The sequence below is a fragment of the Oncorhynchus mykiss genome, unplaced genomic scaffold, assembly GCF_013265735.2.
Source record: "Oncorhynchus mykiss isolate Arlee unplaced genomic scaffold, USDA_OmykA_1.1 un_scaffold_274, whole genome shotgun sequence".
Classification (NCBI taxonomy): domain Eukaryota; kingdom Metazoa; phylum Chordata; class Actinopteri; order Salmoniformes; family Salmonidae; genus Oncorhynchus; species Oncorhynchus mykiss.
In genome coordinates this window covers 194,789-220,466 of record NW_023493728.1, presented here as the reverse complement: position 1 = coordinate 220,466, position 25,678 = coordinate 194,789, and the positions used below count along the sequence as shown (strand labels likewise).

General features: G+C 43.9%; 1 protein-coding gene across 1 annotated transcript; it reads right to left on the bottom strand.

Annotated features, from left to right (window-relative positions):
* Window positions 1-4,262: 4,262 nt before the first annotated feature.
* LOC118936642 (uncharacterized protein C7orf26-like) lies at window positions 4,263-24,587 on the bottom strand. The gene is made up of 10 exons (XM_036973599.1): window positions 24,469-24,587; window positions 23,254-23,320; window positions 22,995-23,102; window positions 22,569-22,683; window positions 20,667-20,773; window positions 16,131-16,299; window positions 11,872-12,149; window positions 9,501-9,726; window positions 9,379-9,418; window positions 4,263-4,568 (listed from the first exon to the last, which is right to left on the bottom strand). Exons 2-10 carry the CDS (start codon window positions 23,311-23,313, stop codon window positions 4,376-4,378), a joined length of 1,296 nt encoding a protein of 431 aa, XP_036829494.1. The 5' UTR covers window positions 23,314-23,320; window positions 24,469-24,587; the 3' UTR covers window positions 4,263-4,375.
* Window positions 24,588-25,678: the final 1,091 nt, after the last annotated feature.

Below are 25,678 nucleotides of genomic sequence, written 5' to 3'. Positions count from 1 at the left end.
CATAATATAATAGAGGCAGTAGATCTAGCTGGTCTGTCATAATATAATAGAGAATGTAGATCTAGCTGGGCTGTCATAATATAATAGAGACATCGAGGCAGTAGATCTAGCTTGTCTGTCATGTTATAATAGAGACAGTAGATCTAGCTGGTCTGTCATAATATAATAGAAACAGTATGTCTAGCTGGTCTGTCATAATATAATAGAGAGTAGACCTAGCTGGTCTGTCATAATATAATAGAGACAGTAGATCTAGCTGGTCTGTCATAATATAATAGAGGCAGTAGATCTAGCTGGGCTGTCATAATATAATAGAGACATCGAGGCAGTAGATCTAGCTGGTCTGTCATGTTATAATAGAGACAGTAGATCTAGCTGGTCTGTCATAATATAATAGAAACAGTAGGTCTAGCTGGTCTGTCATAATATAATAGAGAGTAGACCTAGCTGGTCTGTCATAATATAATAGAGGCAGTAGATCTAGCTGGTCTGTCATAATATAATAGAGGCAGTAGATCTAGCTGGTCTGTCATAATATAATAGAAACAGTAGGTCTAGCTGGTCTGTCATAATATAATAGAGACAGTAGATCTAGCTGGTCTGTCATAATATAATAGAGGCAGTAGATCTAGCTGGTCTGTCATAATATAATAGAGAATGTAGATCTAGCTGGGCTGTCATAATATAATAGAGACATCGAGGCAGTAGATCTAGCTTGTCTGTCATCTTATAATAGAGACAGTAGATCTAGCTGGTCTGTCATAATATAATAGAAACAGTAGGTCTAGCTGGTCTGTCATAATATAATAGAGAGTAGACCTAGCTGGTCTGTCATAATATAATAGAGACAGTAGATCTAGCTGGTCTGTCATAATATAATAGAGGCAGTAGATCTAGCTGGTCTGTCATAATATAATAGAAACAGTAGGTCTAGCTGGTCTGTCATAATATAATAGAGAGTAGACCTAGCTGGTCTGTCATAATATAATAGAGACAGTAGATCTAGCTGGTCTGTCATAATATAATAGAGACAGTAGATCTAGCTGGTCTGTCATAATATAATAGAGACAGTAGATCTAGCTGGTCTGTGATAATATAATAGAGACAGTAGATCTAGCTGGTCTGTCATAATATAATTGTCACGCCCTGGTCTTAGTATTTTGTGTTTTCTTTATTATTTTGGTCAGGCCAGGGTGTGACATGGGTTTTTGTATGTGGTGTGTTTTGTTCTGGGGTTTTGTTAGGTATTTGGTTTGTGGCTTAGTGGGGTTTTCTAGGTAAGTCTATGGCTGTCTGGAGTGGTTCTCAATCAGAGGCAGGTGTTTATCGTTGTCTCTGATTGGGAACCATATTTAGACAGCCATATTCTTTGAGTGTTTCGTGGGTGATTGTTCCTGTCTTTGTGTTTGTTGTCACTAGATAGGCTGTTTAGGTTTTCACACGTTTAGGGGGTACCGGTACAGAGTCAATGTGGAGGCTATATACAGGGGGTTACGGTACAGAGTCAATGTGGAGGCTATATACAGGGGGTACCGGTACAGAGTCAATGTGGAGGCTATATACAGGGGGTACCAGTACAGTGTCAATGTGTGGAGGTACAGGTTAGTCGGGGTAATTTGACAATGTGGAGGCTATGTACAGGGGGTACCGGTACAGAGTCAATGTGGAGGCTATATACAAGGGGTACCGGTACAGAGTCAATGTGGAGGCTATATACAGGGGGTACCGGTACAGAGTCAATGTGGAGGCTATATACAGGGGGTACTGGTACAGAGTCAATGTGGAGGCCATATACAGGGGGTACCGGTACAGAGTCAATATGGAGGATATATACAGGGGGTACCAGTACAGTGTCAATGTGTGGAGGTACAGGTTAGTCGGGGTAATTTGTAAATGTAGGTAGGGGTGAAGTGACTATGCATAGAAAATAAACAGTGAGGAGCGGCAGTGTAAAAAACAAATGGGGGGGGTCAATGTAAATAGTCTGGTGGCCATTTGATGAATTGTTCAGCAGCCTTATGGCTTGGAGGTAGAAGGTGTGTGCATTTCCAAATCATGTGCTATCAATTGAATTTACTACAGGTGTCAACCCTGTGACTTGATGACAGCTTTGCACACTCTTGGCATTCTCTCAACCAGCTTCACCTGGAATGTTTTTCTAACCGTCTTGAAGGAATTCTCACATATGCTGAGCACTTGTTGGCTGCTTTTCCTTCACTCTGCGGTCCAACTCATCCCAAGCCATCTCAATTGGGTTGAGGTCGGGTGATTGTGGAAGCCAGGTCATTTGATGCAGCACTCCATCACTCTTATTGGTCAAGTAGCCCTTACACAGCCTGGAGGTGTGTTTGGTCATTGTCCTGTTGAAAAACAAATGATAGTCCCACTAAGCCCAATCCAGACGGGATGGCGTATCGCTGCAGAATGCTGTGGTAGCCATGCTGGTTAAGTGTGCCTTGAATTCTAAATAATTCACAGACAGTGTCACCAGCAAGCACCCCCACACCTCCTCCTCCATGCTTCACGGTGGGAACCACACATGCATAGATTACCAATTCACCTACGCCGCATCTCACAAAGACACAGCGGTTGGAACCAAAAATAGCGAATTCGGACTCATCAGACCAAAGGACAGACAGATTGGCTCAAACACATTAAGAAGGAAAGAAATTCCACAAATGAACTTTTAACAAAGCACACCTGTTAATTGAAATGCATTCCAGGTGACTACCTCATGAAGCTGGTTGAGAGAATGCCAAGTGTGCAAAGCTCTCTTCAAGGCAAAGGGTGGCTACTTTGATGAATCTCAAATATAAAATATATTTTGATCTGTTTAACACTTTTTTGGTTACTACATGATTGCAAATGTGTTATTTCATAGTTTTGATGTCTTCACTATTATTCTACAATGTAGAAAATCCCCAAAGCCAACTCCTCCTTTGGCCGCCTTTCCTTCCAGTTCTCTGCTGCCAATGACTGGAACGAATTGCAAAAATCACTGAAGCTGGAGACTTACATCGCCCTCACTAACTTTAAGCATCAGCTGTCAGAGCAGCTCACTGCACCTGTAAATAGACCATCTGTAAATAGCCCACCAAACTACCTCATCCCCATATTGTTATTTTTTTGCTCCTTTGCACCCCAGTATCTCTACTTGCACATTCATCTTCTGCAAATCTATCACTCCAGTGTTAATGCTAAATTGTAATTATTTCAACGCTATTGCCTATTTATTGCCTTACCTCCCTAATCTTACATTTACACACTACATTTACACACACTGTATATAGATTTTCTATTGTGTTATTGACTGTACGTTTGTTTAACCCATGTGTTACTCTGTGTTGTTTGTGTTGCACTGCTTTGCTTTATCTTGGCCAGGTCCCAGTTGTAAATGAGAAATGGTTCTCAACTGGCCTCCCTGGTTAAATAAAGGTGAAATAAAAAATTAAGAAAAACCCTGAATGAGAAGGTGTGTCCAAAACACAGTCACGGTAAGCACAAATAAAATGTCACATCACACAGAAAAAACAGTTACATTCACCCACAAATAATTCCCCCATCAATACTTTAAATTATATATGTAGTATTTAATGTGTATATTTATATTGTACTATACAGGGCGCATTTGGAAAAGAGAAATACGTCTCAATATGTCTTCCCTGTCAAAATAAAGGTTAAATAAATATATACAATTCATGAAATATAGGTGGGAGGGCGTACAGGCTGTGGTCAATTTATTAATTAACAGATAGGTGGGAGGACGTACAGGCTGTGGTCAATTTATTAATGAACAGATAGGTGGGAGGGCGTACAGGCTGTGGTCAATTTATTAATGAACAGATAGGTGGGAGGGCGTACAGGCTGTGGTCAATTTATTAATTAACAGATAGGTGGGAGGGCGTACAGGCTGTGGTCAATTTATTAATGAACAGATAGGTGGGAGGACGTACAGGCTGTGGTCAATTTATTAATGAACAGATAGGTGGGAGGACATACAGGCTGTGGTCAATTTATTAATGAACAGATAGGTGGGAGGGCGTACAGGCTGTGGTCAATTTATTAATGAACAGATAGGTGGGAGGGCGTACAGGCTGTGGTCAATTTATTAATGAACAGATAGGTGGGAGGGCGTACAGGCTGTGGTCAATTTATTAATGAACAGATAGGTGGGAGGACATAGAGGCTGTGGTCAATTTATTAATGAACAGATAGGTGGGAGGACATACAGGCTGTGGTCAATTTATTATACAAAACATGGGTGAAAGGGTGTACAATTTATTAATGAAACATGGTAAAACAGATTGATTTGACAAACAGTCCAAATACTCAGTATACACCAATGTTGTTGTCTTCCATGTGTCCACACATCTCTTTAGTGGCTGGGGCGGAAGGGAAAGGCCATGCTTGGAAGGAAAGGTTGAGAAGGGAAGGAGGGATGGGGAGAGTGAGAGGAGGGGTGAGGTCCTAAGGGGCTGGGCCGGGGGCTGTACCCCAGAGGAGGGGTGTGGATGTGGGGGTAGAATCCACTCTGCTGCACTGGACCAGACATCACCAGCTGGAGCAAACTGAGAGACACCATAGAATTAGGAATTACAACACACTTTGTCCTGCATCTGTAACAGCAGGGAATGCATCACCTATAGCCTCTACTGCTATTCATTCCAGTTCCGTCAATGCATTCTAAGCACCTTCCATTCTTCTTCATAGCGTGGTTTCATTACCGCTTGACTTCGGTTTGAATTCCGTCCTGTCGCAATGTTTCGCTAACTTAGGGAGGGAGGAGATGTCGCTAACCCTACCCCCCTCCCTAACCCTAACTTAGGGAGGGAGATGTCGCTAACCCTACCCCCCACCCTAACCCTAACTTAGGGAGGGAGGAGATGTCGCTAACCCTACCCCCCACCCTAACCCTAACTTAGGGAGGGAGATGTCGCTAACCCTACCCCCCACCCTAACCCTAACCCTACCCCCCACCCTAACCCTAACTTAGGGAGGGAGATGTCGCTAAATATGGATGAAATGTATTGAAAAGGCTAAATTCCATTCATAGAATTAGTAAGGCCAACAAGGCCAGAGTGAGAAAATGGAAGACATTTATTTTCCACCATAATTTGTAAATAAAATCATTAAAAATCCTACAATGTGATTTTCTGGATTTTTTTCCTCATTTTGTCTGTCATAGTTGAAGTGTACCTATGATGAAAATTACAGGCCTCTCTCGTCTTTTTAAGTGGGAGAACTTGCACAATTGGTGGCTGACTAAATACTTTTTTGCCCCACTGTATATACTGTACTCTATACCATCTACTGCATCTTGCCTAAGCCGTTCGGCCATCGCTCATTCATATATTTTTATGTACATATTCTTAGAGACAAGGCTATACTCAGCCTTGTCTCAGGGTAGTAGGGTGGTAGATATCCCTCTAGTGGTGTGGGGGCTATACTCAGCCTGGTCTCAGGGTAGTAGGGTGGTAGATATCCCTCTAGTGGTGTGGGGGCTATACACAGCCTTGTCTCAGGGTAGTAGGTTGTTCTGTTATAATCTCCACCCGGCACAGCCAGAAGAGGACTGGCCCACCCCTCATAGCCTGGTTCCTCTCTAGGTTTCTTCCTAGGTTCTGTCCTTTCTAGGGAGTTTTTCCCAGCCACCGTGCTTCTACACCTGCAATGCTTGCTGCTTGGGGTTTTAGGCTGGGTTTCTGTACTTTGTGACATCAGCTGATGTCTCATTTACTATTGTTTATTGTCATTAGTTGCTACGGCTAAACTCATTTCAATTTGCTTACTGCCCCATTCGGTCTACAGACGACGCAATAGCCATCACACTGCATACTGCCTTATCCCACCTGGACAAGAGGAATACCTATGTAAGAATGCTGTTCATCGGCTACAGCTCAGCATTCAACACCATAGTACCTTCCAAGCTCATCATTAAGCTTGAGGCCCTGGGTTTCAACCCCGCCCTGTGCAATTGGGTCCTGGACTTCCTGACGGGCCACCCCCAGGTGGTGAAGGTAGGTAACAACATCTCCACTTCACTAATCCTCAACACTGGGGCCCCACAAGGATGTGTTCTGAGCCCCCACCTGTACTCCCTGTTCACTGCGTGGCCATGAACGCCTCCAACTCAATCATCAAGTTTGCAGATGGCACAACAGTAGTAGACATGACTACCAACAACGACAAGACAATCTACAGGGAGTAGGTGAGGGCTTCGGAGTGTGGTGTCAGGAAAATAACCTCTCCCTCAACATCAACAAAACAAAGGAGATGATCCTGGACTTAAGGAAACAGCAGAGGGAGCACCCCTTATCCACATCGACAGGACAGCAATGAAGAGGGTGCAAAGTTAAGTTCCTCTGAGTACATATCACTGACAAATTGAAATGCTCCACCCACACAGACAGTGTGGTGAAGAAGGCGCAACAGCGCCTCTTCAACCTAAGGAGGCTGAAGAAATGTGGCTTGTCACCTAAAACCCTCACAAACTTTTACAGATGCACCATTGAGAGCATCCTGTCGGGCTGTATCACCGCCTGGTACAGCAATTGCACCGCCCACAACTGCAGGGCTCTCAAGTGGGTGGTGCGGTTTGCACAACGCATCCCGATCATCAAGGACAAAAAAAACACCCGAGCCACTGCCTGTACTCCCAGCTATCATCCAGAAGGCGAGGTCAGTACAGGTGCATCAAAGCTGGGACCGAGAGACTGAAAAACAGCTTCTATCTCAAGGTCATTAGACTGTTAAACAGCCATCACTAGCACAGAGAGGCTATATACAGGCTTGAAGTCATTGGCCACTTTAATAAAATGGAACACGAATCACTTTAATAATACCACTTTAACAATGTTCACATATCTTGCATTACTCATCTCATATGTACAGTTGAAGTCAGAAGTTTACATACACCTTTGCCAAATACATTTAAACTCTGTTTTTCACAATTCCTGACATTTAATCCTAGTAGAAATGCCCTGTCTTAGGTCAGTTAGGATCACCACTTTATTTTAAGAATGTGAAATGTCAGAATAATAGTAGAGAGAATGATTAATTTCAGCTTTTATTTCTTTCATCACATTCCCATTGAGATCAGGGCTTTGTGATGGCCACGCCAATACCTTGACTTGTTGTCCTTAAGCTATTTTGCCACAAAATTTACAACCAAGCTTTAACTTCCTGTTTGATGTCTTGAGATGTTGCTTTAATATATCCACAAAATGTACTTCCTTATGATGCCATCTATTTGTGAAGTGCACCAGTCCCTCCTGCAGCAAAGCACCCAAACAACATGATGCTGCCACCCCCGTACCTCACGGTTGGGATGGTGTTCTTCGGCTTGCAAGCCTCCCCCTTTTTCCTCCAAACATAACGATGTTCATTATACCCAAACAGTTATATTTTTGTTTCATCAGACCAGAGGACATTTCTCAAAAAAGTACAATCTTTGTCCCCATGTACAGTTGCAAACCGTAATCTGTAGTTTTTATGGCGGTTTTGGAGCAGTGTCCTTTCTTGCTGAGCGGCCATTCAGGTTATGTTGATATAGGACTCGTTTTACTGTGGATATAGATACTTTTGTACCCGTTTCCTCCAGCATCTTCAGAAGGTACTTTGCTGCTGTTCTGGGATTGATTTGCATTGTTCGCACAAAAATACGTTCATCTATGAGACAAAATGCGTCTCCTTCCTGAGTGGTATGACGGCTGCGTGGTCCCATGGTGTTTATACTTGCGTACTATTGTTTGGACAGATGAATGTGGAACCTTCAGGCATTTGGAAATTGTTCCCAAGGATAAACCAAACTTGTGGAGGTCTACAATTGTTTTCTGAGGTCTTGACTGATTTCTTTTGATTTTTCCATGATGTCAAGCAAAGAGGCACTGAGTTTGAAGGTAGGCCTTGAAATAGATCCACAGGTACACCTCCAATTGACTCAAATGTCAATTAGCCTATCAGAAGCTTCTAAAGCCATGACATAATTTTCTGGAATTTTCCAAGCTGTTTAAAGGTACAGTCAACTTAGTGTATGTAAACTTCTGACCCACTGGAATTGTGATACAGTGAATTATAAGTGAAATAATCTCTGTAAACAATTGTTGGAAAAATTATTTGTGCCATGCACAAAGTAGATGTCCTAACCAACTTGCCAAAACTATAGTTTGTTCACAAGAAATGTGTAGAAATGTGTAGAAAATGTGTAGAAAAACTAGTTTTAATGACTCTAACCTAAGTATGTAAACTTCCGACTTCAACTCTATTCTTTACTATCTTTTGCATCTTAGCCTATCCCGCTCTGACATTGCTCATCCATATATTTATACATTCTTATTCCTTTCCTTAGATTTGTGTGTATTAGGGAGATGTTGTGGAATTGTTAGATATTACTTGTTAGATATTACTGCACTGTCGTTACTAGAAACACAAGAATTTCGCTACACTCACAATAACATCTGCTAACCACGTGTATGTGACCAATAAAACAAATGTACAGCCTGGAATCGAACCAGGGTGTCTGTAGTGACGCCTCGTGCACTGAGATGCAGTGCCTTAGACTGCTGCGCCACTCGGGAGCCCTAGATTACACCTTAGCAAACAATCCTTTTGTAAACTAATGTTAGATGCAACTAACATGACAAGTACATAGACCTATTTCTCTGTAAAACAACATTAGATCCAGTCTGTCTATGATATTATCCTGATGGCTCTGATTCTAGCTAGCTAACCAGTCAAGTCTATGTAAGAGGCTAGCTAGCATCAGCTATGTAGTAGTTTTACTATGTTGAAACACTCGTTTTCAAATTTTCTTAAATTTTTCTCACAAGCGCATTGCTGTAGCTTCTAAATCCTCAATGTAATTTACTAATTTTAACTAATTTAAACCATATTTAACGAGATATTCTCCCTGTTGGCAATGCCTGACAACGCACAGGAAACGACTCCCCCGATATGAATGAAGAGGGCTTTGAACGTTCAAATGTAGAATGTGCATTGAGGGTATTAAACTGGTTTGGATTTCTCCTTCGCCAAAATGGCTGCCATTATCATAACATTCTGGAACTATGAGGATCTATGACATCATGCACTACTTGGGAAGATCACACACACACACCTCTTAGGCTGGAAACAGGACAGAACAGGTCTGAGCATGGGGAGGGTAAGAACAGATATTGACAGGAGGAGGGTTGCATTGTGATTGGTTGTGGCGGAGGGCTAGGGGAACATTGTGACTGGTTGTGGGGAAGGTTTAGGGGCGCATTGTGACTGGTTGTGGGGAAGGTTTAGGGGTGCATTGTGACTGGTTGTGGGGAGGGCTAGGGGTACATTGTGATTGGTTGTGGGGAGGGCTAGGGGTACACTGTGACTGGTTCTTACTTGTTGTGTGGGAGGCGGGAACAGAGAGCTCTCAGGTCCTCTGTGGAGAGAATACACAGGATAAGACTGTAGAAGACACAGGACATCACAACTGTCAAAGACACAGGATATGACATCCCTACCTCTAGAGCAGAGCAGCGCCCCTGCTGCCATGGACACCTGCAGGGCCTGGGCCAGCCTATCCAGAGTGAGCTGGATGTGTGTTTGTGTATCGGAGTGGAGAGGGTTCAGCTCCTCCAGAAGACCAGAGAGGTCAGAGATCAGAGAAGTCAGCTGGTCGGGCTGCAGCAACGCCAGACGACCCAGAAGCCCCTTCTCTCTCAGAACGCCCGGGAGAAGCAGCAACACCTGGAACAGATAAGTGTTGAGTTCATCACCTCTGACCTCTAAACATGACCTGGCCCTGACCCAGGACTCCCGGGAGGAAGAGTCGATGACCTCTAAACACGGGGGTGCGGTACCACGGGGGTGCAGTACCACGGGGGTGCGGTTCCACGGGGGTGCGGTTCCACGGGGGTGCGGTACCACGGGGGTGCGGTACCACGGGGGTGCGGTTCCACAGGGGTGCGGTTCCACAGGGGTGCGGGTCCACAGGGGTGCTTTATGTTTGCTTTATTGGCAGTTATTGTTGTTATCCTGTAACTCATGTTGACGTTTCTGCCAGTGCAGTTCCACGGGGGGTGCGGGTCCACAGGGGTGCGGTACCACAGGAGTGCGGTTCCACGGGGGTGCTTTATGTTTGCTTTATTGGCAGTTGTTGTTGTTAACCTGTAACTCATGTTGACGTTTCTGCCAGTGCTTACGTCAAGCAGCTAAGGTGTTTAATACAGTATTTGTTAAATAAAAACATGTGCATGAAAGAATCAGTAGACAGTATGTAGTCCGTTGCTGCTGGCTGCGCTCAGGACTGATTTCTGAGAACATGTCTACAAGTTCTTCATCAGCCAGCTGTCAAACGATCCTAAATAAAGCTGCTACAAGCCATATATCAGAACCCCAAATCACCAGTTCGCTAAGTTCCATCTCTGCTTGTCAATGAAGCTAGTAAATAGCAGGCACCATGAGCAGGTCACGTTAGCTAAATCAGCTTATCAAGTCACTGGCAAGTGGTGACGTTTGGTTTTTACATCTTTCTCTCAATCGATTACCAGTGTGCATCTGTCTGGCAGTGTTTCATAGGGAATCATATTACTGGGCTCTTGAGTGGCGCAGGGGTCTAAGGCACTGCATCCCAGTGCTAGAGGCGTAACTACAGACACCTTGGTTTGAATCCAGGCTGTATCACAACCGACCGTGATTGGGAGTCCCATAGGGCGGCATACAAGTGGTCCAGGTTTGGCCGGTGTGGGCTGTCATTGTAAATAACATTGCCTAGTGAAATAAAGGTTACATTTAAATTGTTTAAAAGAAAATAAACAGCTGGCAGCGGGACACACTCGCCAATGGGTTTAGAATTCTGGAATCTTGACAAGTGGGATGCAAGTGCACATCATCTTAATTCTCATTGGCCCAAAACAGTAGCTAAGCTTCCATCTAGTTGGAGACAGATTTGGCCCAAAACAGTAGCTAAGCTTCCATCCAGTTGGAGACAGATTTTCGTGCCAATATTCTAAAATCCACATAAAAACAGAGATGTGATTCCTTCAAATTGACACAGACTGGAGTGATCTCTATCAAATACAGTAAGATTGGATGGAAACCTGGTTAGTGGCAGACTGTAGTGATCTCTGTCAAATACAGTAAGATTGGATGGAAACCTGGTTAGTGGCAGACTGTAGTGATCTCTATCAAATACAGTAAGATTGGATGGAAACCTGGTTAGTGGCAGACTGTAGTGATCTCTATCAAATACAGTAAGATTGGATGGAAACCTGGTTAGTGGCAGACTGTAGTGATCTCTATCAAATACAGTAAGATTGGATGGAAACCTGGTTAGTGGCAGACTGTAGTGATCTCTATCAAATACAGTAAGATTGGATGGAAACCTGGTTAGTGGCAGACTGTAGTGATCTCTATCAAATACAGTAAGATTGGATGGAAACCTGGTTAGTGGCAGACTGGAGTGATCTCTATCAAATACAGAAAGTAGCCACTCCATTAGGGCCAAGTGTTCTCTCATAATATTGGCAAAGTGTTGTCGCATGTAAACAAGTCCGAGGTGCTGAGTAATGGACAGGTCTGTCTCACTGTCTGGAGGTTCTGCTGCTCTGATGGTCTGTCTGGAGGTTCTTCTGCTATGATGGTCTGTCTCACTGTATGAAGGTTTGTAATCCAAACCCGACCCTCATGTACGTCCTGACGACCTCAGTTACACAAATGTCCCAAAAGTCAGGTTTGAGACTGTACATTGATACTGGACATTGAGACTGGACATTGATACTGGACATTGAGACTGGACATTGAGACTGGACATTGATAATGGACATTGATAATGGACATTGATACTGTACATTGATACTGGACATTGATACTGGACATTGATACTGGACAAACCTGCAGGACACTGAGATGTAGCTCAGAGAAGAGAGGCCCTGCCTCCAGCTCAGTCTCTGTCGTCCCATTGGCCAAGTCCTGCTTCCCGTCTCTTCTGTAAGCCAATGGGGCTTTGACACACCAGCGCACCAGCCCAGCCAGCGGTGTGAGGTCCAGGGAGCCGATTGGCTGGCTGGAGGAGGGGGGTGTGTTCAGCAGAGTGATGAGGACCAATCGAGGCTGGTCTTGGATCCAGGACACCACCATCTGTAGCAGCTGTACAGGGGGAGTCAACTCCTCTATACACACCGAAAACACACCAAGAGGTATTTAGAGATGTTGACATGACATAGCCTAGTAACAGCTGTACAGGGGGAGTCAACTCCTCTATACACACCAAGAGGTATTTAGAGATGTTGACATGACACAGCCTAGTAACAGCTGTACAGGGGGAGTCAACTCCTCTATACACACCAAGAGGTATTTAGAGATGTTGACATGACATAGCCTAGTAACAGCTGTACAGGGGGAGTCAACTCCTCTATACACACCGAACACACACCAAGAGATAGATATTTAGAGATGTTGACATGACACAGCCTAGTAACAGCTGTACAGGGTTTTCGTTACTCATCTTGTTGGCTAGTGATGTAGCTTTTCGTTACTCATCTTGTTGGCTGATAGTAGATTGACAGGGTAGTGATTTAGCTGTTCGTTACTCATCTTGTTGGCTGATAGTATATTGACAGGCTAGTGATGTAGCTTTTCGTTACTAACCTTGTTGGCTGATAGTAGATTGACAGGGTAGTGATTTAGCTGTTCGTTACTCATCTTGTTGGCTAGTGATTTAGCTGTTCATTACTCATCTTTTTGGCTGATAGTAGATTGACAGGGTAGTGATTTAGCTGTTCGTTACTCATCTTGTTGGCTGATAGTAGATTGACAGGGTAGTGATTTAGCTGTTCGTTACTCATCTTGTTGGCTGATAGTAGATTGACAGGGTAGTGATTTAGCTGTTCGTTACTCATCTTGTTGGCTGATAGTAGATTGACAGGGTAGTGATTTAGCTGTTCGTTACTCATCTTGTTGGCTAGTGATTTAGCTGTTCGTTACTCATCTTGTTGGCTGATAGTAGATTGACAGGGTAGTGATTTAGCTGTTCGTTACTCATCTTGTTGGCTGATAGTAGATTGACAGGGTAGTGATTTAGCTGTTCGTTACTCATCTTGTTGGCTGATAGTAGATTGACAGGCTAGTGATTTAGCTGTTCGTTACTCATCTTGTTGGCTAGTGATATTGCTGTTTGTTACTCATCTTGTTGGCTGATAGTAGATTGACAGGGTAGTGATTTAGCTGTTTGTTACTCATCTTGTTGGCTGATAGTAGATTGACAGGGTAGTGATTTAGCTGTTAGTTACTCATCTTGTTGGCTAGTGATTTAGCTGTTTGTTACTCATCTTGTTGGCTGATAGTAGATTGACAGGCTAGTGATTTAGCTGTTTGTTACTCATCTTGTTGGCTGATAGTTTATTGACAGGGTAGTGATTTACAGTGCCTTGCGAAAGTATTCGGCCCCCTTGAACTTTGCGACCTTTTGCCACATTTCAGGCTTCAAACATAAAGATATAAAACTGTATTTTTTTGTGAAGAATCAACAACAAGTGGGACACAATCATGAAGTGGAACGACATTTATTGGATATTTCAAACTTTTTTAACAAATCAAAAACTGAAAAATTGGGCGTGCAAAATTATTCAGCCCCTTTACTTTCAGTGCAGCAAACTCTCTCCAGAAGTTCAGGATCTCTGAATGATCCAATGTTGACCTAAATGACTAATGATGATAAATACAATCCACCTGTGTGTAATCAAGTCTCCGTATAAATGCACCTGCACTGTGATAGTCTCAGAGGTCCGTTAAAAGCGCAGAGAGCATCATGAAGAACAAGGAACACACCAGGCAGGTCCGAGATACTGTTGTGAAGAAGTTTAAAGCCGGATTTGGATACAAAAAGATTTCCCAAGCTTTAAACATCCCAAGGAGCACTGTGCAAGCGATAATATTGAAATGGAAGGAGTATCAGACCACTGCAAATCTACCAAGACCTGGCCGTCCCTCTAAACTTTCAGCTCATACAAGGAGAAGACTGATCAGGGAGCAGCCAAGAGGCCCATAATCACTCTGGATGAACTGCAGAGATCTACAGCTGAGGTGGGAGACTCTGTCCATAGGACAACAATCAGTCGTATATTGCACAAATCTGGCCTTTATGGAAGTGTGGCAAGAAGAAAGCCATTTCTTAAAGATATCCATAAAAAGTGTTGTTTAAAGTTTGCCACAAGCCACCTGGGAGACACACCAAACATGTGGAAGAAGGTGCTCTAGTCAGATGAAACCAAAATTGAACTTTTTGGCAACAATGCAAAACGTTATGTTTGGCGTAAAAGCAACACAGCTGAACACACCATCCCCACTGTCAAACATGGTGGTGGCAGCATCATGGTTTGGGCCTGCTTTTCTTCAGCAGGGACAGGGAAGATGGTTAAAATTGATGGGAAGATGGATGGAGCCAAATACAGGACCATTCTGGAAGAAAACCTGATGGAGTCTGCAAAAGACCTGAGACTGGCACGGAGATTTGTCTTCCAACAAGACAATGATCCAAAACATAAAGCAAAATCTACAATGGAATGGTTCAAAAATAAACATATCCAGGTGTTAGAATGGCCAAGTCAAAGTCCAGACCTGAATCCAATCGAGAATCTGTGGAAAGAACTGAAAACTGCTGTTCACAAATGCTCTCCATCCAACCTCACTGAGCTCGAGCTGTTTTGCAAGGAGGAATGGGAAAAAATGTCAGTCTCTCGATGTGCAAAACTGATAGAGACATACCCCAAGCGACTTACAGCTGTAATCGCAGCAAAATGTGGCGCTACAAAGTATTAACTTAAGGGGGCTGAATAATTTTGCACGCCCAATTTTTCAGTTTTTGATTTGTTAAAAAAGTTTGAAATATCCAATAAATGTCGTTCCACTTCATGATTGTGTCCCACTTGTTGTTGATTCTTCACAAAAAAATACAGTTTTATATCTTTATGTTTGAAGCCTGAAATGTGGCAATAGGTCGCAAAGTTCAAGGGGGCCGAATACTTTCACAAGGCACTGTAGCTGTTCGTTACTCATCTTGTTGGCTAGTGATTTAGCTGTTCGTTACTCATCTTGTTGGCTGATTGTAGATTGACAGGGTAGTGATTTAGCTGTTCGTTACTCATCTTGTTGGCTGATAGTAGATTGACAGGGTAGTGATTTAGCTGTTCGATACTCATCTTGTTGGCTAGTGATATTGCTGTTTGTTACTCATCTTGTTGGCTGATAGTAGATTGACAGGGTAGTGATTTAGCTGTTTGTTACTCATCTTGTTGGCTGATAGTAGATTGACAGGGTAGTGATTTAGCTGTTAGTTACTCATCTTGTTGGCTAGTGATTTAGCTGTTTGTTACTCATCTTGTTGGCTGATAGTAGATTGACAGGCTAGTGATTTAGCTGTTTGTTACTCATCTTGTTGGCTGATAGTTTATTGACAGGGTAGTGATTTAGCTGTTTGTTACTCATCTTGTTGGCTAGTGATTTAGCTGTTTGTTACTCATCTTGTTGGCTGATAGTTTATTGACAGGGTAGTGATTTAGCTGTTTGTTACTCATCTTGTTGGCTGATAGTAGATTGACAGGGTAGTGATTTAGCTGTTAGTTACTCATCTTGTTGGCTAGTGATTTAGCTGTTTGTTACTCATCTTGTTGGCTGATAGTAGATTGACAGGCTAGTGATTTAGCTGTTTGTTACTCATCTTGTTGGCTGATAGTTTATTGACAGGGTAGTGATTTAGCTGTTTGTTACTCATCTTGTTGGCTAGTGATTTAGCTGTTTGTTACTCATCTTGTTGGCTGATAGTTTATTGACAGGGTAGTGATTTAGCTGTTCGTTACTCATCTTGTTGGCTAGTGATTTAGCTGTTCGTTACTCATCTTGTTGGCTGATAGTAGATTGACAGGGTAGTGATTTAGCTGTTTGTTACTCATCTTGTTGGCTGAGGAACAGTACGTGTGGCCAGTTCTTCTAACATCTTTAAAGTGGGATTCCAGTCAGGACGCACAGCGTTACTAATCAGGTTACGCACCCAATGCATATGAGTCTGTTCAATTAAAACTGTAAAATGTCTGGCACCACATTTTCCTAACGGTGCGTAGAGAGGTCATACAGGGTGGTAACAACAGTGTGTGTACCTGTAGAGAGGTCATACAGGGTGGTAACAGCAGTGATGAACTGGCAGCAGAATGGAGGACAGGAACAGCTGAGGTTGTTGAGGGTTGGAACCATGGAACCAGGAAGTAGGGAACAATAGTCATCCACCAACACTCTGGCTAGTCTTCTACAGTAGACAGGATGGGACCGCTGGAACACACGAACACACACACACTCTGGCTAGTCTTCTACAGTAGACAGGATGGGACCACTGGAACACACACACACACACACTCTGGCTAGTCTTCTACAGTAGACAGGATGGGACCACTGGAACACACGAACACACACACACTCTGGCTAGTCTTCTACAGTAGACAGGATGGGACCACTGGAACACACACACACACTCTGGCTAGTCTTCTACAGTAGACAGGATGGGACCACTGGAACACACACACACACACACACACTCTGGCTAGTCTTCTATAGTAGACAGGATGGGACCACTGAAACACACAAACACACTCTGGCTAGTCTTCTACAGTAGACAGGATGGGACCACTGGAACACACGAACACACACACACTCTGGCTAGTCTTCTACAGTAGACAGGATGGGACCGCTGGAACACACACACACACACACACACACTCTGGCTAGTCTTCTACAGTAGACAGGATGGGACCGCTGGAACACACACACACACACACACACACTCTGGCTAGTCTTCTACAGTAGACAGGATGGGACCACTGGAACACACACACACTCTGGCTAGTCTTCTACAGTAGACAGGATGGGACCACTGGAACACACACACACTCTGGCTAGTCTTCTACAGTAGACAGGATGGGACCACTGGAACACACACACACACACACACACTCTGACTAGTCTTCTATAGTAGACAGGATGGAACCACTGGAACACACACACACTCTGGCTAGTCTTCTACAGTAGACAGGATGGGACCACTGGAACACACGAACACACACACACTCTGGCTAGTCTTCTACAGTAGACAGGATGGGACCACTGGAACACACACACACACTCTGGCTAGTCTTCTACAGTAGACAGGATGGGACCGCTGGAACACACACACACTCTGGCTAAGGGATTTTTATGAATAATGACCAAATTATGTATGCATTTCAATCAGAACTATGACTAAACAGAATACTACTATGTTACTGTATGGATGTATGAATCTTATTATAATCATAATACTGAATGTAATGTGTGTAGTTTTCGTCCAGAATTGGAAGGACTGTCTGTTCCTTGTTAGAAACTAACGGAGCTATCGTCAGACTGGCTGGAATGCTGTGTTCCTTACAGGACATCCTGTCTCTACACAGGGAGAGGAGAGACCTTGGGCTAGCAGTAGATTATTTAACAGGTGGTGGACAATGTGGGAAGGCTTGTGAACTATACAGCCATTGTATCGGAGTGGAGGAAGGACAGTTTAAAACCTATGACGTCATATTTAGTTTATAACTGGTTGTAAATTGTACCATGATCAGTACTCTCGAGAATAAATGCTATTGATTGATTTTGAGACTGGCCTCTGTCCATTTTATGCAAATAAGTATCTTACAAATTCTTAGGAATGGGCAGAGTGTTCTAATTGAATTGGTTAATAAACATATAGGAAACAAATTCCTTTAACATTTCTACAGTAGACAGGATGGGACCGCTGGAACACACGAACACACACACAATATCAATTAATTTCTGGTTAACAATTCAGTACCTCAGTACCTCACTGTGATTGTTTTACATTAAAATGGTCAAAAAGAAATAAAAATAGCTTCTTAGCAAAGAGCAACTTCTCAAGAAAGAATTTAGCTACGAATGTCTGGGAGTGGTCTGAGTGGGAGGGGAAAACAGACTGTCTGGGAGTGGTCTGAGTGGGAGGGGAAAACAGACTGTCTGGGAGTGGTCTGAGTGGGAGGGGGAAACAGACTGTCTGGGAGTGGTCTGAGTGGGAGGGGAAAACAGACTGTCTGGGAGTGGTCTGAGTGGGAGGGGAAAACAGACTGTCTGGGAGTGGTCTGAGTGGGAGGGGAAAACAGACTGTCTGGGAGTGGTCTGAGTGGGAGGGGAAAACTGACTGTCTGGGAGTGGTCTGAGTGGGAGGGGAAAACAGACTGTCTGGGAGTGGTCTGAGTGGGAGGGGAAAACAGACTGTCTGGGAGTGGTCTGAGTGGGAGGGGAAAACAGACTGTCTGGGAGTGGTCTGAGTGGGAGGGGAAAACAGACTGTCTGGGAGTGGTCTGAGTGGGAGGGGAAAACAGACTGTCTGGGAGTGGTCTGAGTGGGAGGGGAAAACAGACTGTCTGGGAGTGGTCTGAGTGGGAGGGGAAAACAGACTGTCTGGGAGTGGTCTGAGTGGGAGGGGAAAACTGACTGTCTGGGAGTGGTCTGAGTGGGAGGGGAAAACAGACTGTCTGGGAGTGGTCTGAGTGGGAGGGGAAACCAGACTGTCTGGGAGTGGTCTGAGGGGGAGGGGAAAACAGACTGTCTGGGAGTGGTCTGAGTGGGGATGTGAAAACATAAAACTAGTCGTTATTGGCAGAAAGGTTGGGAAAGCTCTTTCTTATTGGTCTATTATCTAATTTATCACCAGGCAGGCCAAAACTCTGTTATTGATAACCTATACCTAAATCACTCCATAGACCTGTCCTGTCCACGATAAGTGAAGGTGTGTGTTATTGATAACCTATACCTAAATCACTCCATAGACCTGTCCTGTCCACGGTAAGTGAAGGTGTGTGTTATTGATAACCTATACCTAAATCACTCCATAGACCTGTCCTGTCCACGGTAAGTGAAGGTGTGTGTTATTGATAACCTATACCTAAATCACTCCATAGACCTGTCCTGTCCACGGTAAGTGAAGGTGTGTGTTATTGATAACCTATACCTAAATCACTCCATAGACCTGTCCTGTCCACGATAAGTGAAGGTGTGTGTTATTGATAACCTATACCTAAATCACTCCATAGACCTGTCCTGTCCACGATAAGTGAAGGTGTGTGTTATTGATAACCTATACCTAAATCACTCCATAGACCTGTCCTGTCCACGGTAAGTGAAGGTGTGTGTTATTGATAACCTATACCTAAATCACTCCATAGACCTGTCCTGTCCACGGTAAGTGAAGGTGTGTGTTATTGATAACCTATACCTAAATCACTCCATAGACCTGTCCTGTCCACGGTAAGTGAAGGTGTGTGTTATTGATAACCTATACCTAAATCACTCCATAGACCTGTCCTGTCCACGGTAAGTGAAGGTGTGTGTTATTGATAACCTATACCTAAATCACTCCATAGACCTGTCCTGTCCACGGTAAGTGAAGGTGTGTGTTATTGATAACCTATACCTAAATCACTCCATAGACCTGTCCTGTCCACGGTAAGTGAAGGTGTGTGTTATTGATAACCTATACCTAAATCACTCCATAGACCTGTCCTGTCCACGGTAAGTGAAGGTGTGTGTTATTGATAACCTATACCTAAATCACTCCATAGACCTGTCCTGTCCACGATAAGTGAAGGTGTGTGTTATTGATAACCTATACCTAAATCACTCCATAGACCTGTCCTGTCCACGGTAAGTGAAGGTGTGTGTTATTGATAACCTATACCTAAATCACTCCATAGACCTGTCCTGTCCACGATAAGTGAAGGTGTGTGTTATTGATAACCTATACCTAAATCACTCCATAGACCTGTCCTGTCCACGGTAAGTGAAGGTGTGTGTTATTGATAACCTATACCTAAATCACTCCATAGACCTGTCCTGTCCACGGTAAGTGAAGGTGTGTGTTATTGATAACCTATACCTAAATCACTCCATAGACCTGTCCTGTCCACGGTAAGTGAAGGTGTGTGTTATTGATAACCTATACCTAAATCACTCCATAGACCTGTCCTGTCCACGGTAAGTGAAGGTGTGTGTTATTGATAACCTATACCTAAATCACTCCATAGACCTGTCCTGTCCACGATAAGTGAAGGTGTGTGTTATTGATAACCTATACCTAAATCACTCCATAGACCTGTCCTGTCCACGGTAAGTGAAGGTGTGTGTTATTGATAACCTATACCTAAATCACTCCATAGACCTGTCCTGTCCACGATAAGTGAAGGTGTGTGTTATTGATAACCTATACCTAAATCACTCCATAGACCTGTCCTGTCCACGGTAAGTGAAGGTGTGTGTTATTGATAACCTATACCTAAATCACTCCATAGACCTGTCCTGTCCACGGTAAGTGAAGGTGTGTGTTATTGATAACCTATACCTAAATCACTCCATAGACCTGTCCTGTCCACGATAAGTGAAGGTGTGTGTTATTGATAACCTATATCTAAATCACTCCATAGACCTGTCCTGTCCACGATAAGTGAAGGTGTGTGTTATTGATAACCTATACCTAAATCACTCCATAGACCTGTCCTGTCCACGGTAAGTGAAGGTGTGTGTTATTGATAACCTATACCTAAATCACTCCATAGACCTGTCCTGTCCACGGTAAGTGAAGGTGTGTGTTATTGTGTTCTAACCTGTAACCAGGTAGCAGCACACTCCAGGATGGGGACCCTGCCCACAGCGATCGCCATGGAGACTAGCTTGCCTAGCAACGCCATGCGACTCTCGTCAGCCTGGTTACCTTGGCGACAGAAGGAAAAGTAAAACACAGATTCAATACAACTTGAACACAAACACACTGAAGACACACACACAGTGAAATGCTGACTGACCAGCCCTTAACCAACAGGTGTGGACCTCACAGTGAAATGCTGACTGACCAGCCCTTAACCAACAGGTGTGGACCTCACAGTGAAATGCTGACTGACCAGCCCTTAACCAACAGGTGTAGACCTCACAGTGAAATGCTGACTGACCAGCCCTTAACTCTTGATGATCATCCAGGTGCTTTTTGACAAGCTGGGGTTAACTGGACGAGATGGTCTCAACAACTACAGGAAGTGTTTGGTTGGAGTCATTGCAGCTAAAGGTGGCCTGATCAACAACTACAGGAAGTGTTTGGTTGGAGTCATTGCAGCTAAAGGTGGCCTGATCAACAACTACAGGAAGTGTTTGGTTGGAGTCATTGCAGCTAAAGGGGGACTGATCAACAACTACAGGAAGTGTTTGGTTGGAGTCATTGCAGCTAAAGGTGGCCTGATCAACAACTACAGGAAGTGTTTGGTTGGAGTCATTGCAGCTAAAGGTGGCCTGATCAACAACTACAGGAAGTGTTTGGTTGGAGTCATTGCAGCCAAAGATTGCACAACCTACTTTTCACACAGGGGCACTGGGTGTTGCATAAAGTTGTTTATATAATAAATGAAATAAGTATGTAATTGTTGTGTTATATGTTCACTCAAGTTCCTTTGATCTAATATGAAGTTTTGGTTGAAGATCTGAAAACATTCTGTATAAAAAAATATGTAAAAGGAAATACAATTTTAAATGGGACAAATTACACACAGATGAGTGAAGATGAGTTAGGGTCAGGGTTAAAGATCACCTTGTAGAGTGAACAGAGAAGATGAGTTAGGGTCAGGGTTAAAGATCACCTTGTAGAGTGAACAGAGAAGATGAGTTAGGGTCAGGGTTAAAGATCACCTTGTAGAGTGAACAGAGAAGATGAGTTAGGGTCAGGGTTAAAGATCACCTTGTAGAGTGAACAGAGAAGATGAGTTAGGGTCAGGGTTAAAGATCACCTTGTAGAGTGAACAGAGAAGATGAGTTAGGGTCAGGGTTAAAGATCACCTTGTAGAGTGAACAGAGAAGATGAGTTAGGGTCAGGGTTAAAGATCACCTTGTAGAGTGAACAGAGAAGATGAGTTAGGGTCAGGGTTAAAGATCACCTTGTAGAGTGAACAGAGAAGATGAGTTAGGGTCAGGGTTAAAGATCACCTTGTAGAGTGAACAGAGAAGATGAGTTAGGGTCAGGGTTAAAGATCACCTTGTAGAGTGAACAGAGAAGATGAGTTAGGGTCAGGGTTAAAGATCACCTTGTAGAGTGAACAGAGAAGATGAGTTAGGGTCAGGGTTAAAGATCACCTTGTAGAGTGAACAGAGAAGATGAGTTAGGGTCAGGGTTAAAGATCACCTTGTAGAGTGAACAGAGAAGATGAGTTAGGGTCAGGGTTAAAGATCACCTTGTAGAGTGAACAGAGAAGATGAGTTAGGGTCAGGGTTAAAGATCACCTTGTAGAGTGAACAGAGAAGATGAGTTAGGGTCAGGGTTAAAGATCACCTTGTAGAGTGAACAGAGAAGATGAGTTAGGGTCAGGGTTAAAGATCACCTTGTAGAGTGAACAGAGAAGATGAGTTAGGGTCAGGGTTAAAGATCACCTTGTAGAGTGAACAGAGAAGATGAGTTAGGGTCAGGGTTAAAGATCACCTTGTAGAGTGAACAGAGAAGATGAGTTAGGGTCAGGGTTAAAGATCACCTTGTAGAGTGAACAGGGCAGAGAAGATGAGTTGTCTCACAGCGTCTCGACTCTGTTCCTGGAAACAGCTGCACATGATCTCCAACAGCTGCAGCTCCTGTAAGGCACTCATCCTCTACACACACACACACACACATACACACACACACACACTTGTGAAACCATGGAGACAGGACATAAAGGCAACCTAAAGAGGCAACATTGAGAGAGAGTGTGTGTGCATGTGGTACCCTGTGTAGTATAAACTCCTCCACCAGTTTCAGTGTGTGTGCGTGTGTGTGTGTGTGTGTGTGTGTGTGGTACCCTGTGCAGTATAAACTCCTCCACCAGTTTCAGTGTGTGGTGTGTGTGTGTGTGTGTGTGTGTGTGTGTGTGTGTGTGTGTGTGTGTGTGTGTGTGTGTGTGTGTGTGTGTGGTGTGTGGTACCCTGTGCAGGATAAACTCTTCCACTAGCTCCAGAGTGGGCGTGTCCACCGAGGGGGAGGGGTTATTCTGAACCTGGCCAGACAGGTAGATATCCAGATGGTACAGCACCTGAAACACATTAACAACCACTAACGGGGCTTCCTGCAGCTAACCTACAATCATTACAACACATTAATAACCACTAACTGGGCTTCCTCCAACTAACCCAGAATCATTACAACACATTAGCAGACTGATAATATCCAGACATGGTCAGAACCTCTTTAGCGGCGCTCAGCGCATCTCGACGTAGCAACGACTGACGCATATCACTCATCATCAGGTCCCTGAAACATCAGAACACACAGTAACACACTCATCATCAGGTCCCTGAAACATCAGAACACACAGTAACACACTCATCATCAGGTCCCTGAAACATCAGAACACACAGTAACACACTCAACAGCAGCTCCATTAAACAAGATAGAGTGATCTTACATAGCAAAGCATTGATAAACTAGATGGAACAGTGTTTTAAAACTTCACTTGCTGCACTTAGCTAGCTAGCGTATCTGCCAGCCATCACTCAGGGGAGCTAGCTAGCTAGCTAGCTAGCTAGTGTATCTGCCAGCCATCACTCAGGGGAGCTATCTGCCAGCCATCACTCAGGGGAGCTATCTGCCAGCCATCACTCAGGGGGGCTATCTGCCAGCCATCACTCAGGGGAGCTATCTGCCAGCCATCACTCAGGGGAGCTATCTAGCTAGCTAGTGTATCTGCCAGCCATCACTCAGGGGAGCTAGCTAGCGTATCTGCCAGCCATCACTCAGGGGAGCTATCTGCCAGCCATCACTCAGGGGAGCTATCTAGCTAGCTAGTGTATCTGCCAGCCATCACTAAGGGGAGCTATCTGCCAGCCATCACTCAGGGGAGCTATCTAGCTAGCTAGTGTATCTGCCAGCCATCACTCAGGGGAGCTATCTGCCAGCCATCACTCAGGGGAGCTATCTAGCCAGCTAGTGTATCTGCCAGCCATCACTCAGGGGAACTAGCTAGTGTATCTGCCAGTCATCACTCAGGGGAGCTATCCAGTATAGTGAACCAGAATCTGTCCGTACAGGAGAAGTTGAACATGCAGATCCTTCTTAATGCCCAGGAAGCCGCCATTCAACTTGGACCAGCTATTCAAGCTGAATAATGTGAAGATGTTTGGTAAGGCTCATACCACCAAATAACGGAGGTACGCTAAACAACTAGTCATTACTGCCATCCCAAAACGGCCAAAAAGGCATCCCAACCAATATACAGACTCCCCATGTTGTGTCCCAAAACTACAATACTCTCTGCTTAACAAGCAAACCACGGAGGCGAGTTATAGTCGGTTTGTTTGTATCCTAGAAACTAACTAGCTATGATTGCTGTTGTTTGCTCTATTACAACGAGTTTGTGTAACTACACGAGTTACGCAGTTAATATATAAACGTTTTCTTACCTTGAAAGAGAAGATATTTTAAAGCGACAGGGTGCATGCGCCACTGTTTACACTTTCAACTACGGAAACCCATGAAGTACAAACAGAGGACAACTGCCCCGTCCGTCACAACGCGTTTGGTTCTGTTCTGATGGGGTTTATCAGCATCCAACGTTTAGTTCTGTTCTGATGGGGTTCATCAGCATTCAACGTTTGATTATGTTAGTTGGTACTGAACCAGAAAACACACTGAGTATGATGACAGATAGTTCTACATTTAACTGACTTTACCTCGAGTGGAAACTAATGGGCTGCTGGCTGCTTAACCAAATGGATATATGGGTTTATCTAAAATCAATTCAAATTGTATTGGTCCATACACATATTTAGCAGATGTTGTGTAATATCTAACAAATTCACAACAATACACACAAATAGTTTGAGAACATTTCTCTCCACCTCTCTGTTCATCTCCTCTCCTAGGTGAGAGTATTGTTTGCTTGGAATTATCTCTCAGTTGAGAGGAATAAGGAGAGGAGACGAGGGGAATAAGGAGATAAATCAAATTCAACTTTATTTGTCACATGCGCCGAATACAGCAAGTGTAGACTTTACCGTGAAATGCTTACTTACAAGCCCTTAACCAACAGTGCAGTTCAAGAAGAGTTAAGAAAATATCTACCAAATAAACTAAAGTAAAAAAGAATAAAAAGTAACACAATAAACTAACAATAACGAGGATATATACAGGGGGTACCGGTATCGAGTCAGTGTGGAGGCTATATACAGGGGGTACTGGTATCGAGTCAGTGTGGAGGCTATATACAGGGGGTACTGGTACCGAGTCAGTATGGAGGCTATATACAGGGGGTACCGGTATCGAGTCAGTGTGGAGGCTATATACAGGGGGTACCGGTATCGAGTCAGTGTGGAGGCTATATACAGGGGGTACCGGTACTGAGTCAGTGTGGAGGCTATATACAGGGAGTACCGGTATCGAGTCAGTGTGGAGGCTATATACAGGGGGTACCGGTATCGAGTCAGTGTGGAGGCTATATACAGGGGGTACCTGTATCGAGTCAGTGTGGAGGCTATATACAGGGAGTACTGGTACCGAGTCAGTGTGGAGGCTATATACAGGGTGTACCGGTATCGAGTCAATGTGGAGGCTATATACAGGGGGTACCGGTACAGAGTCAATGTGGAGGCTATATACAGGGGGTACCGGTAC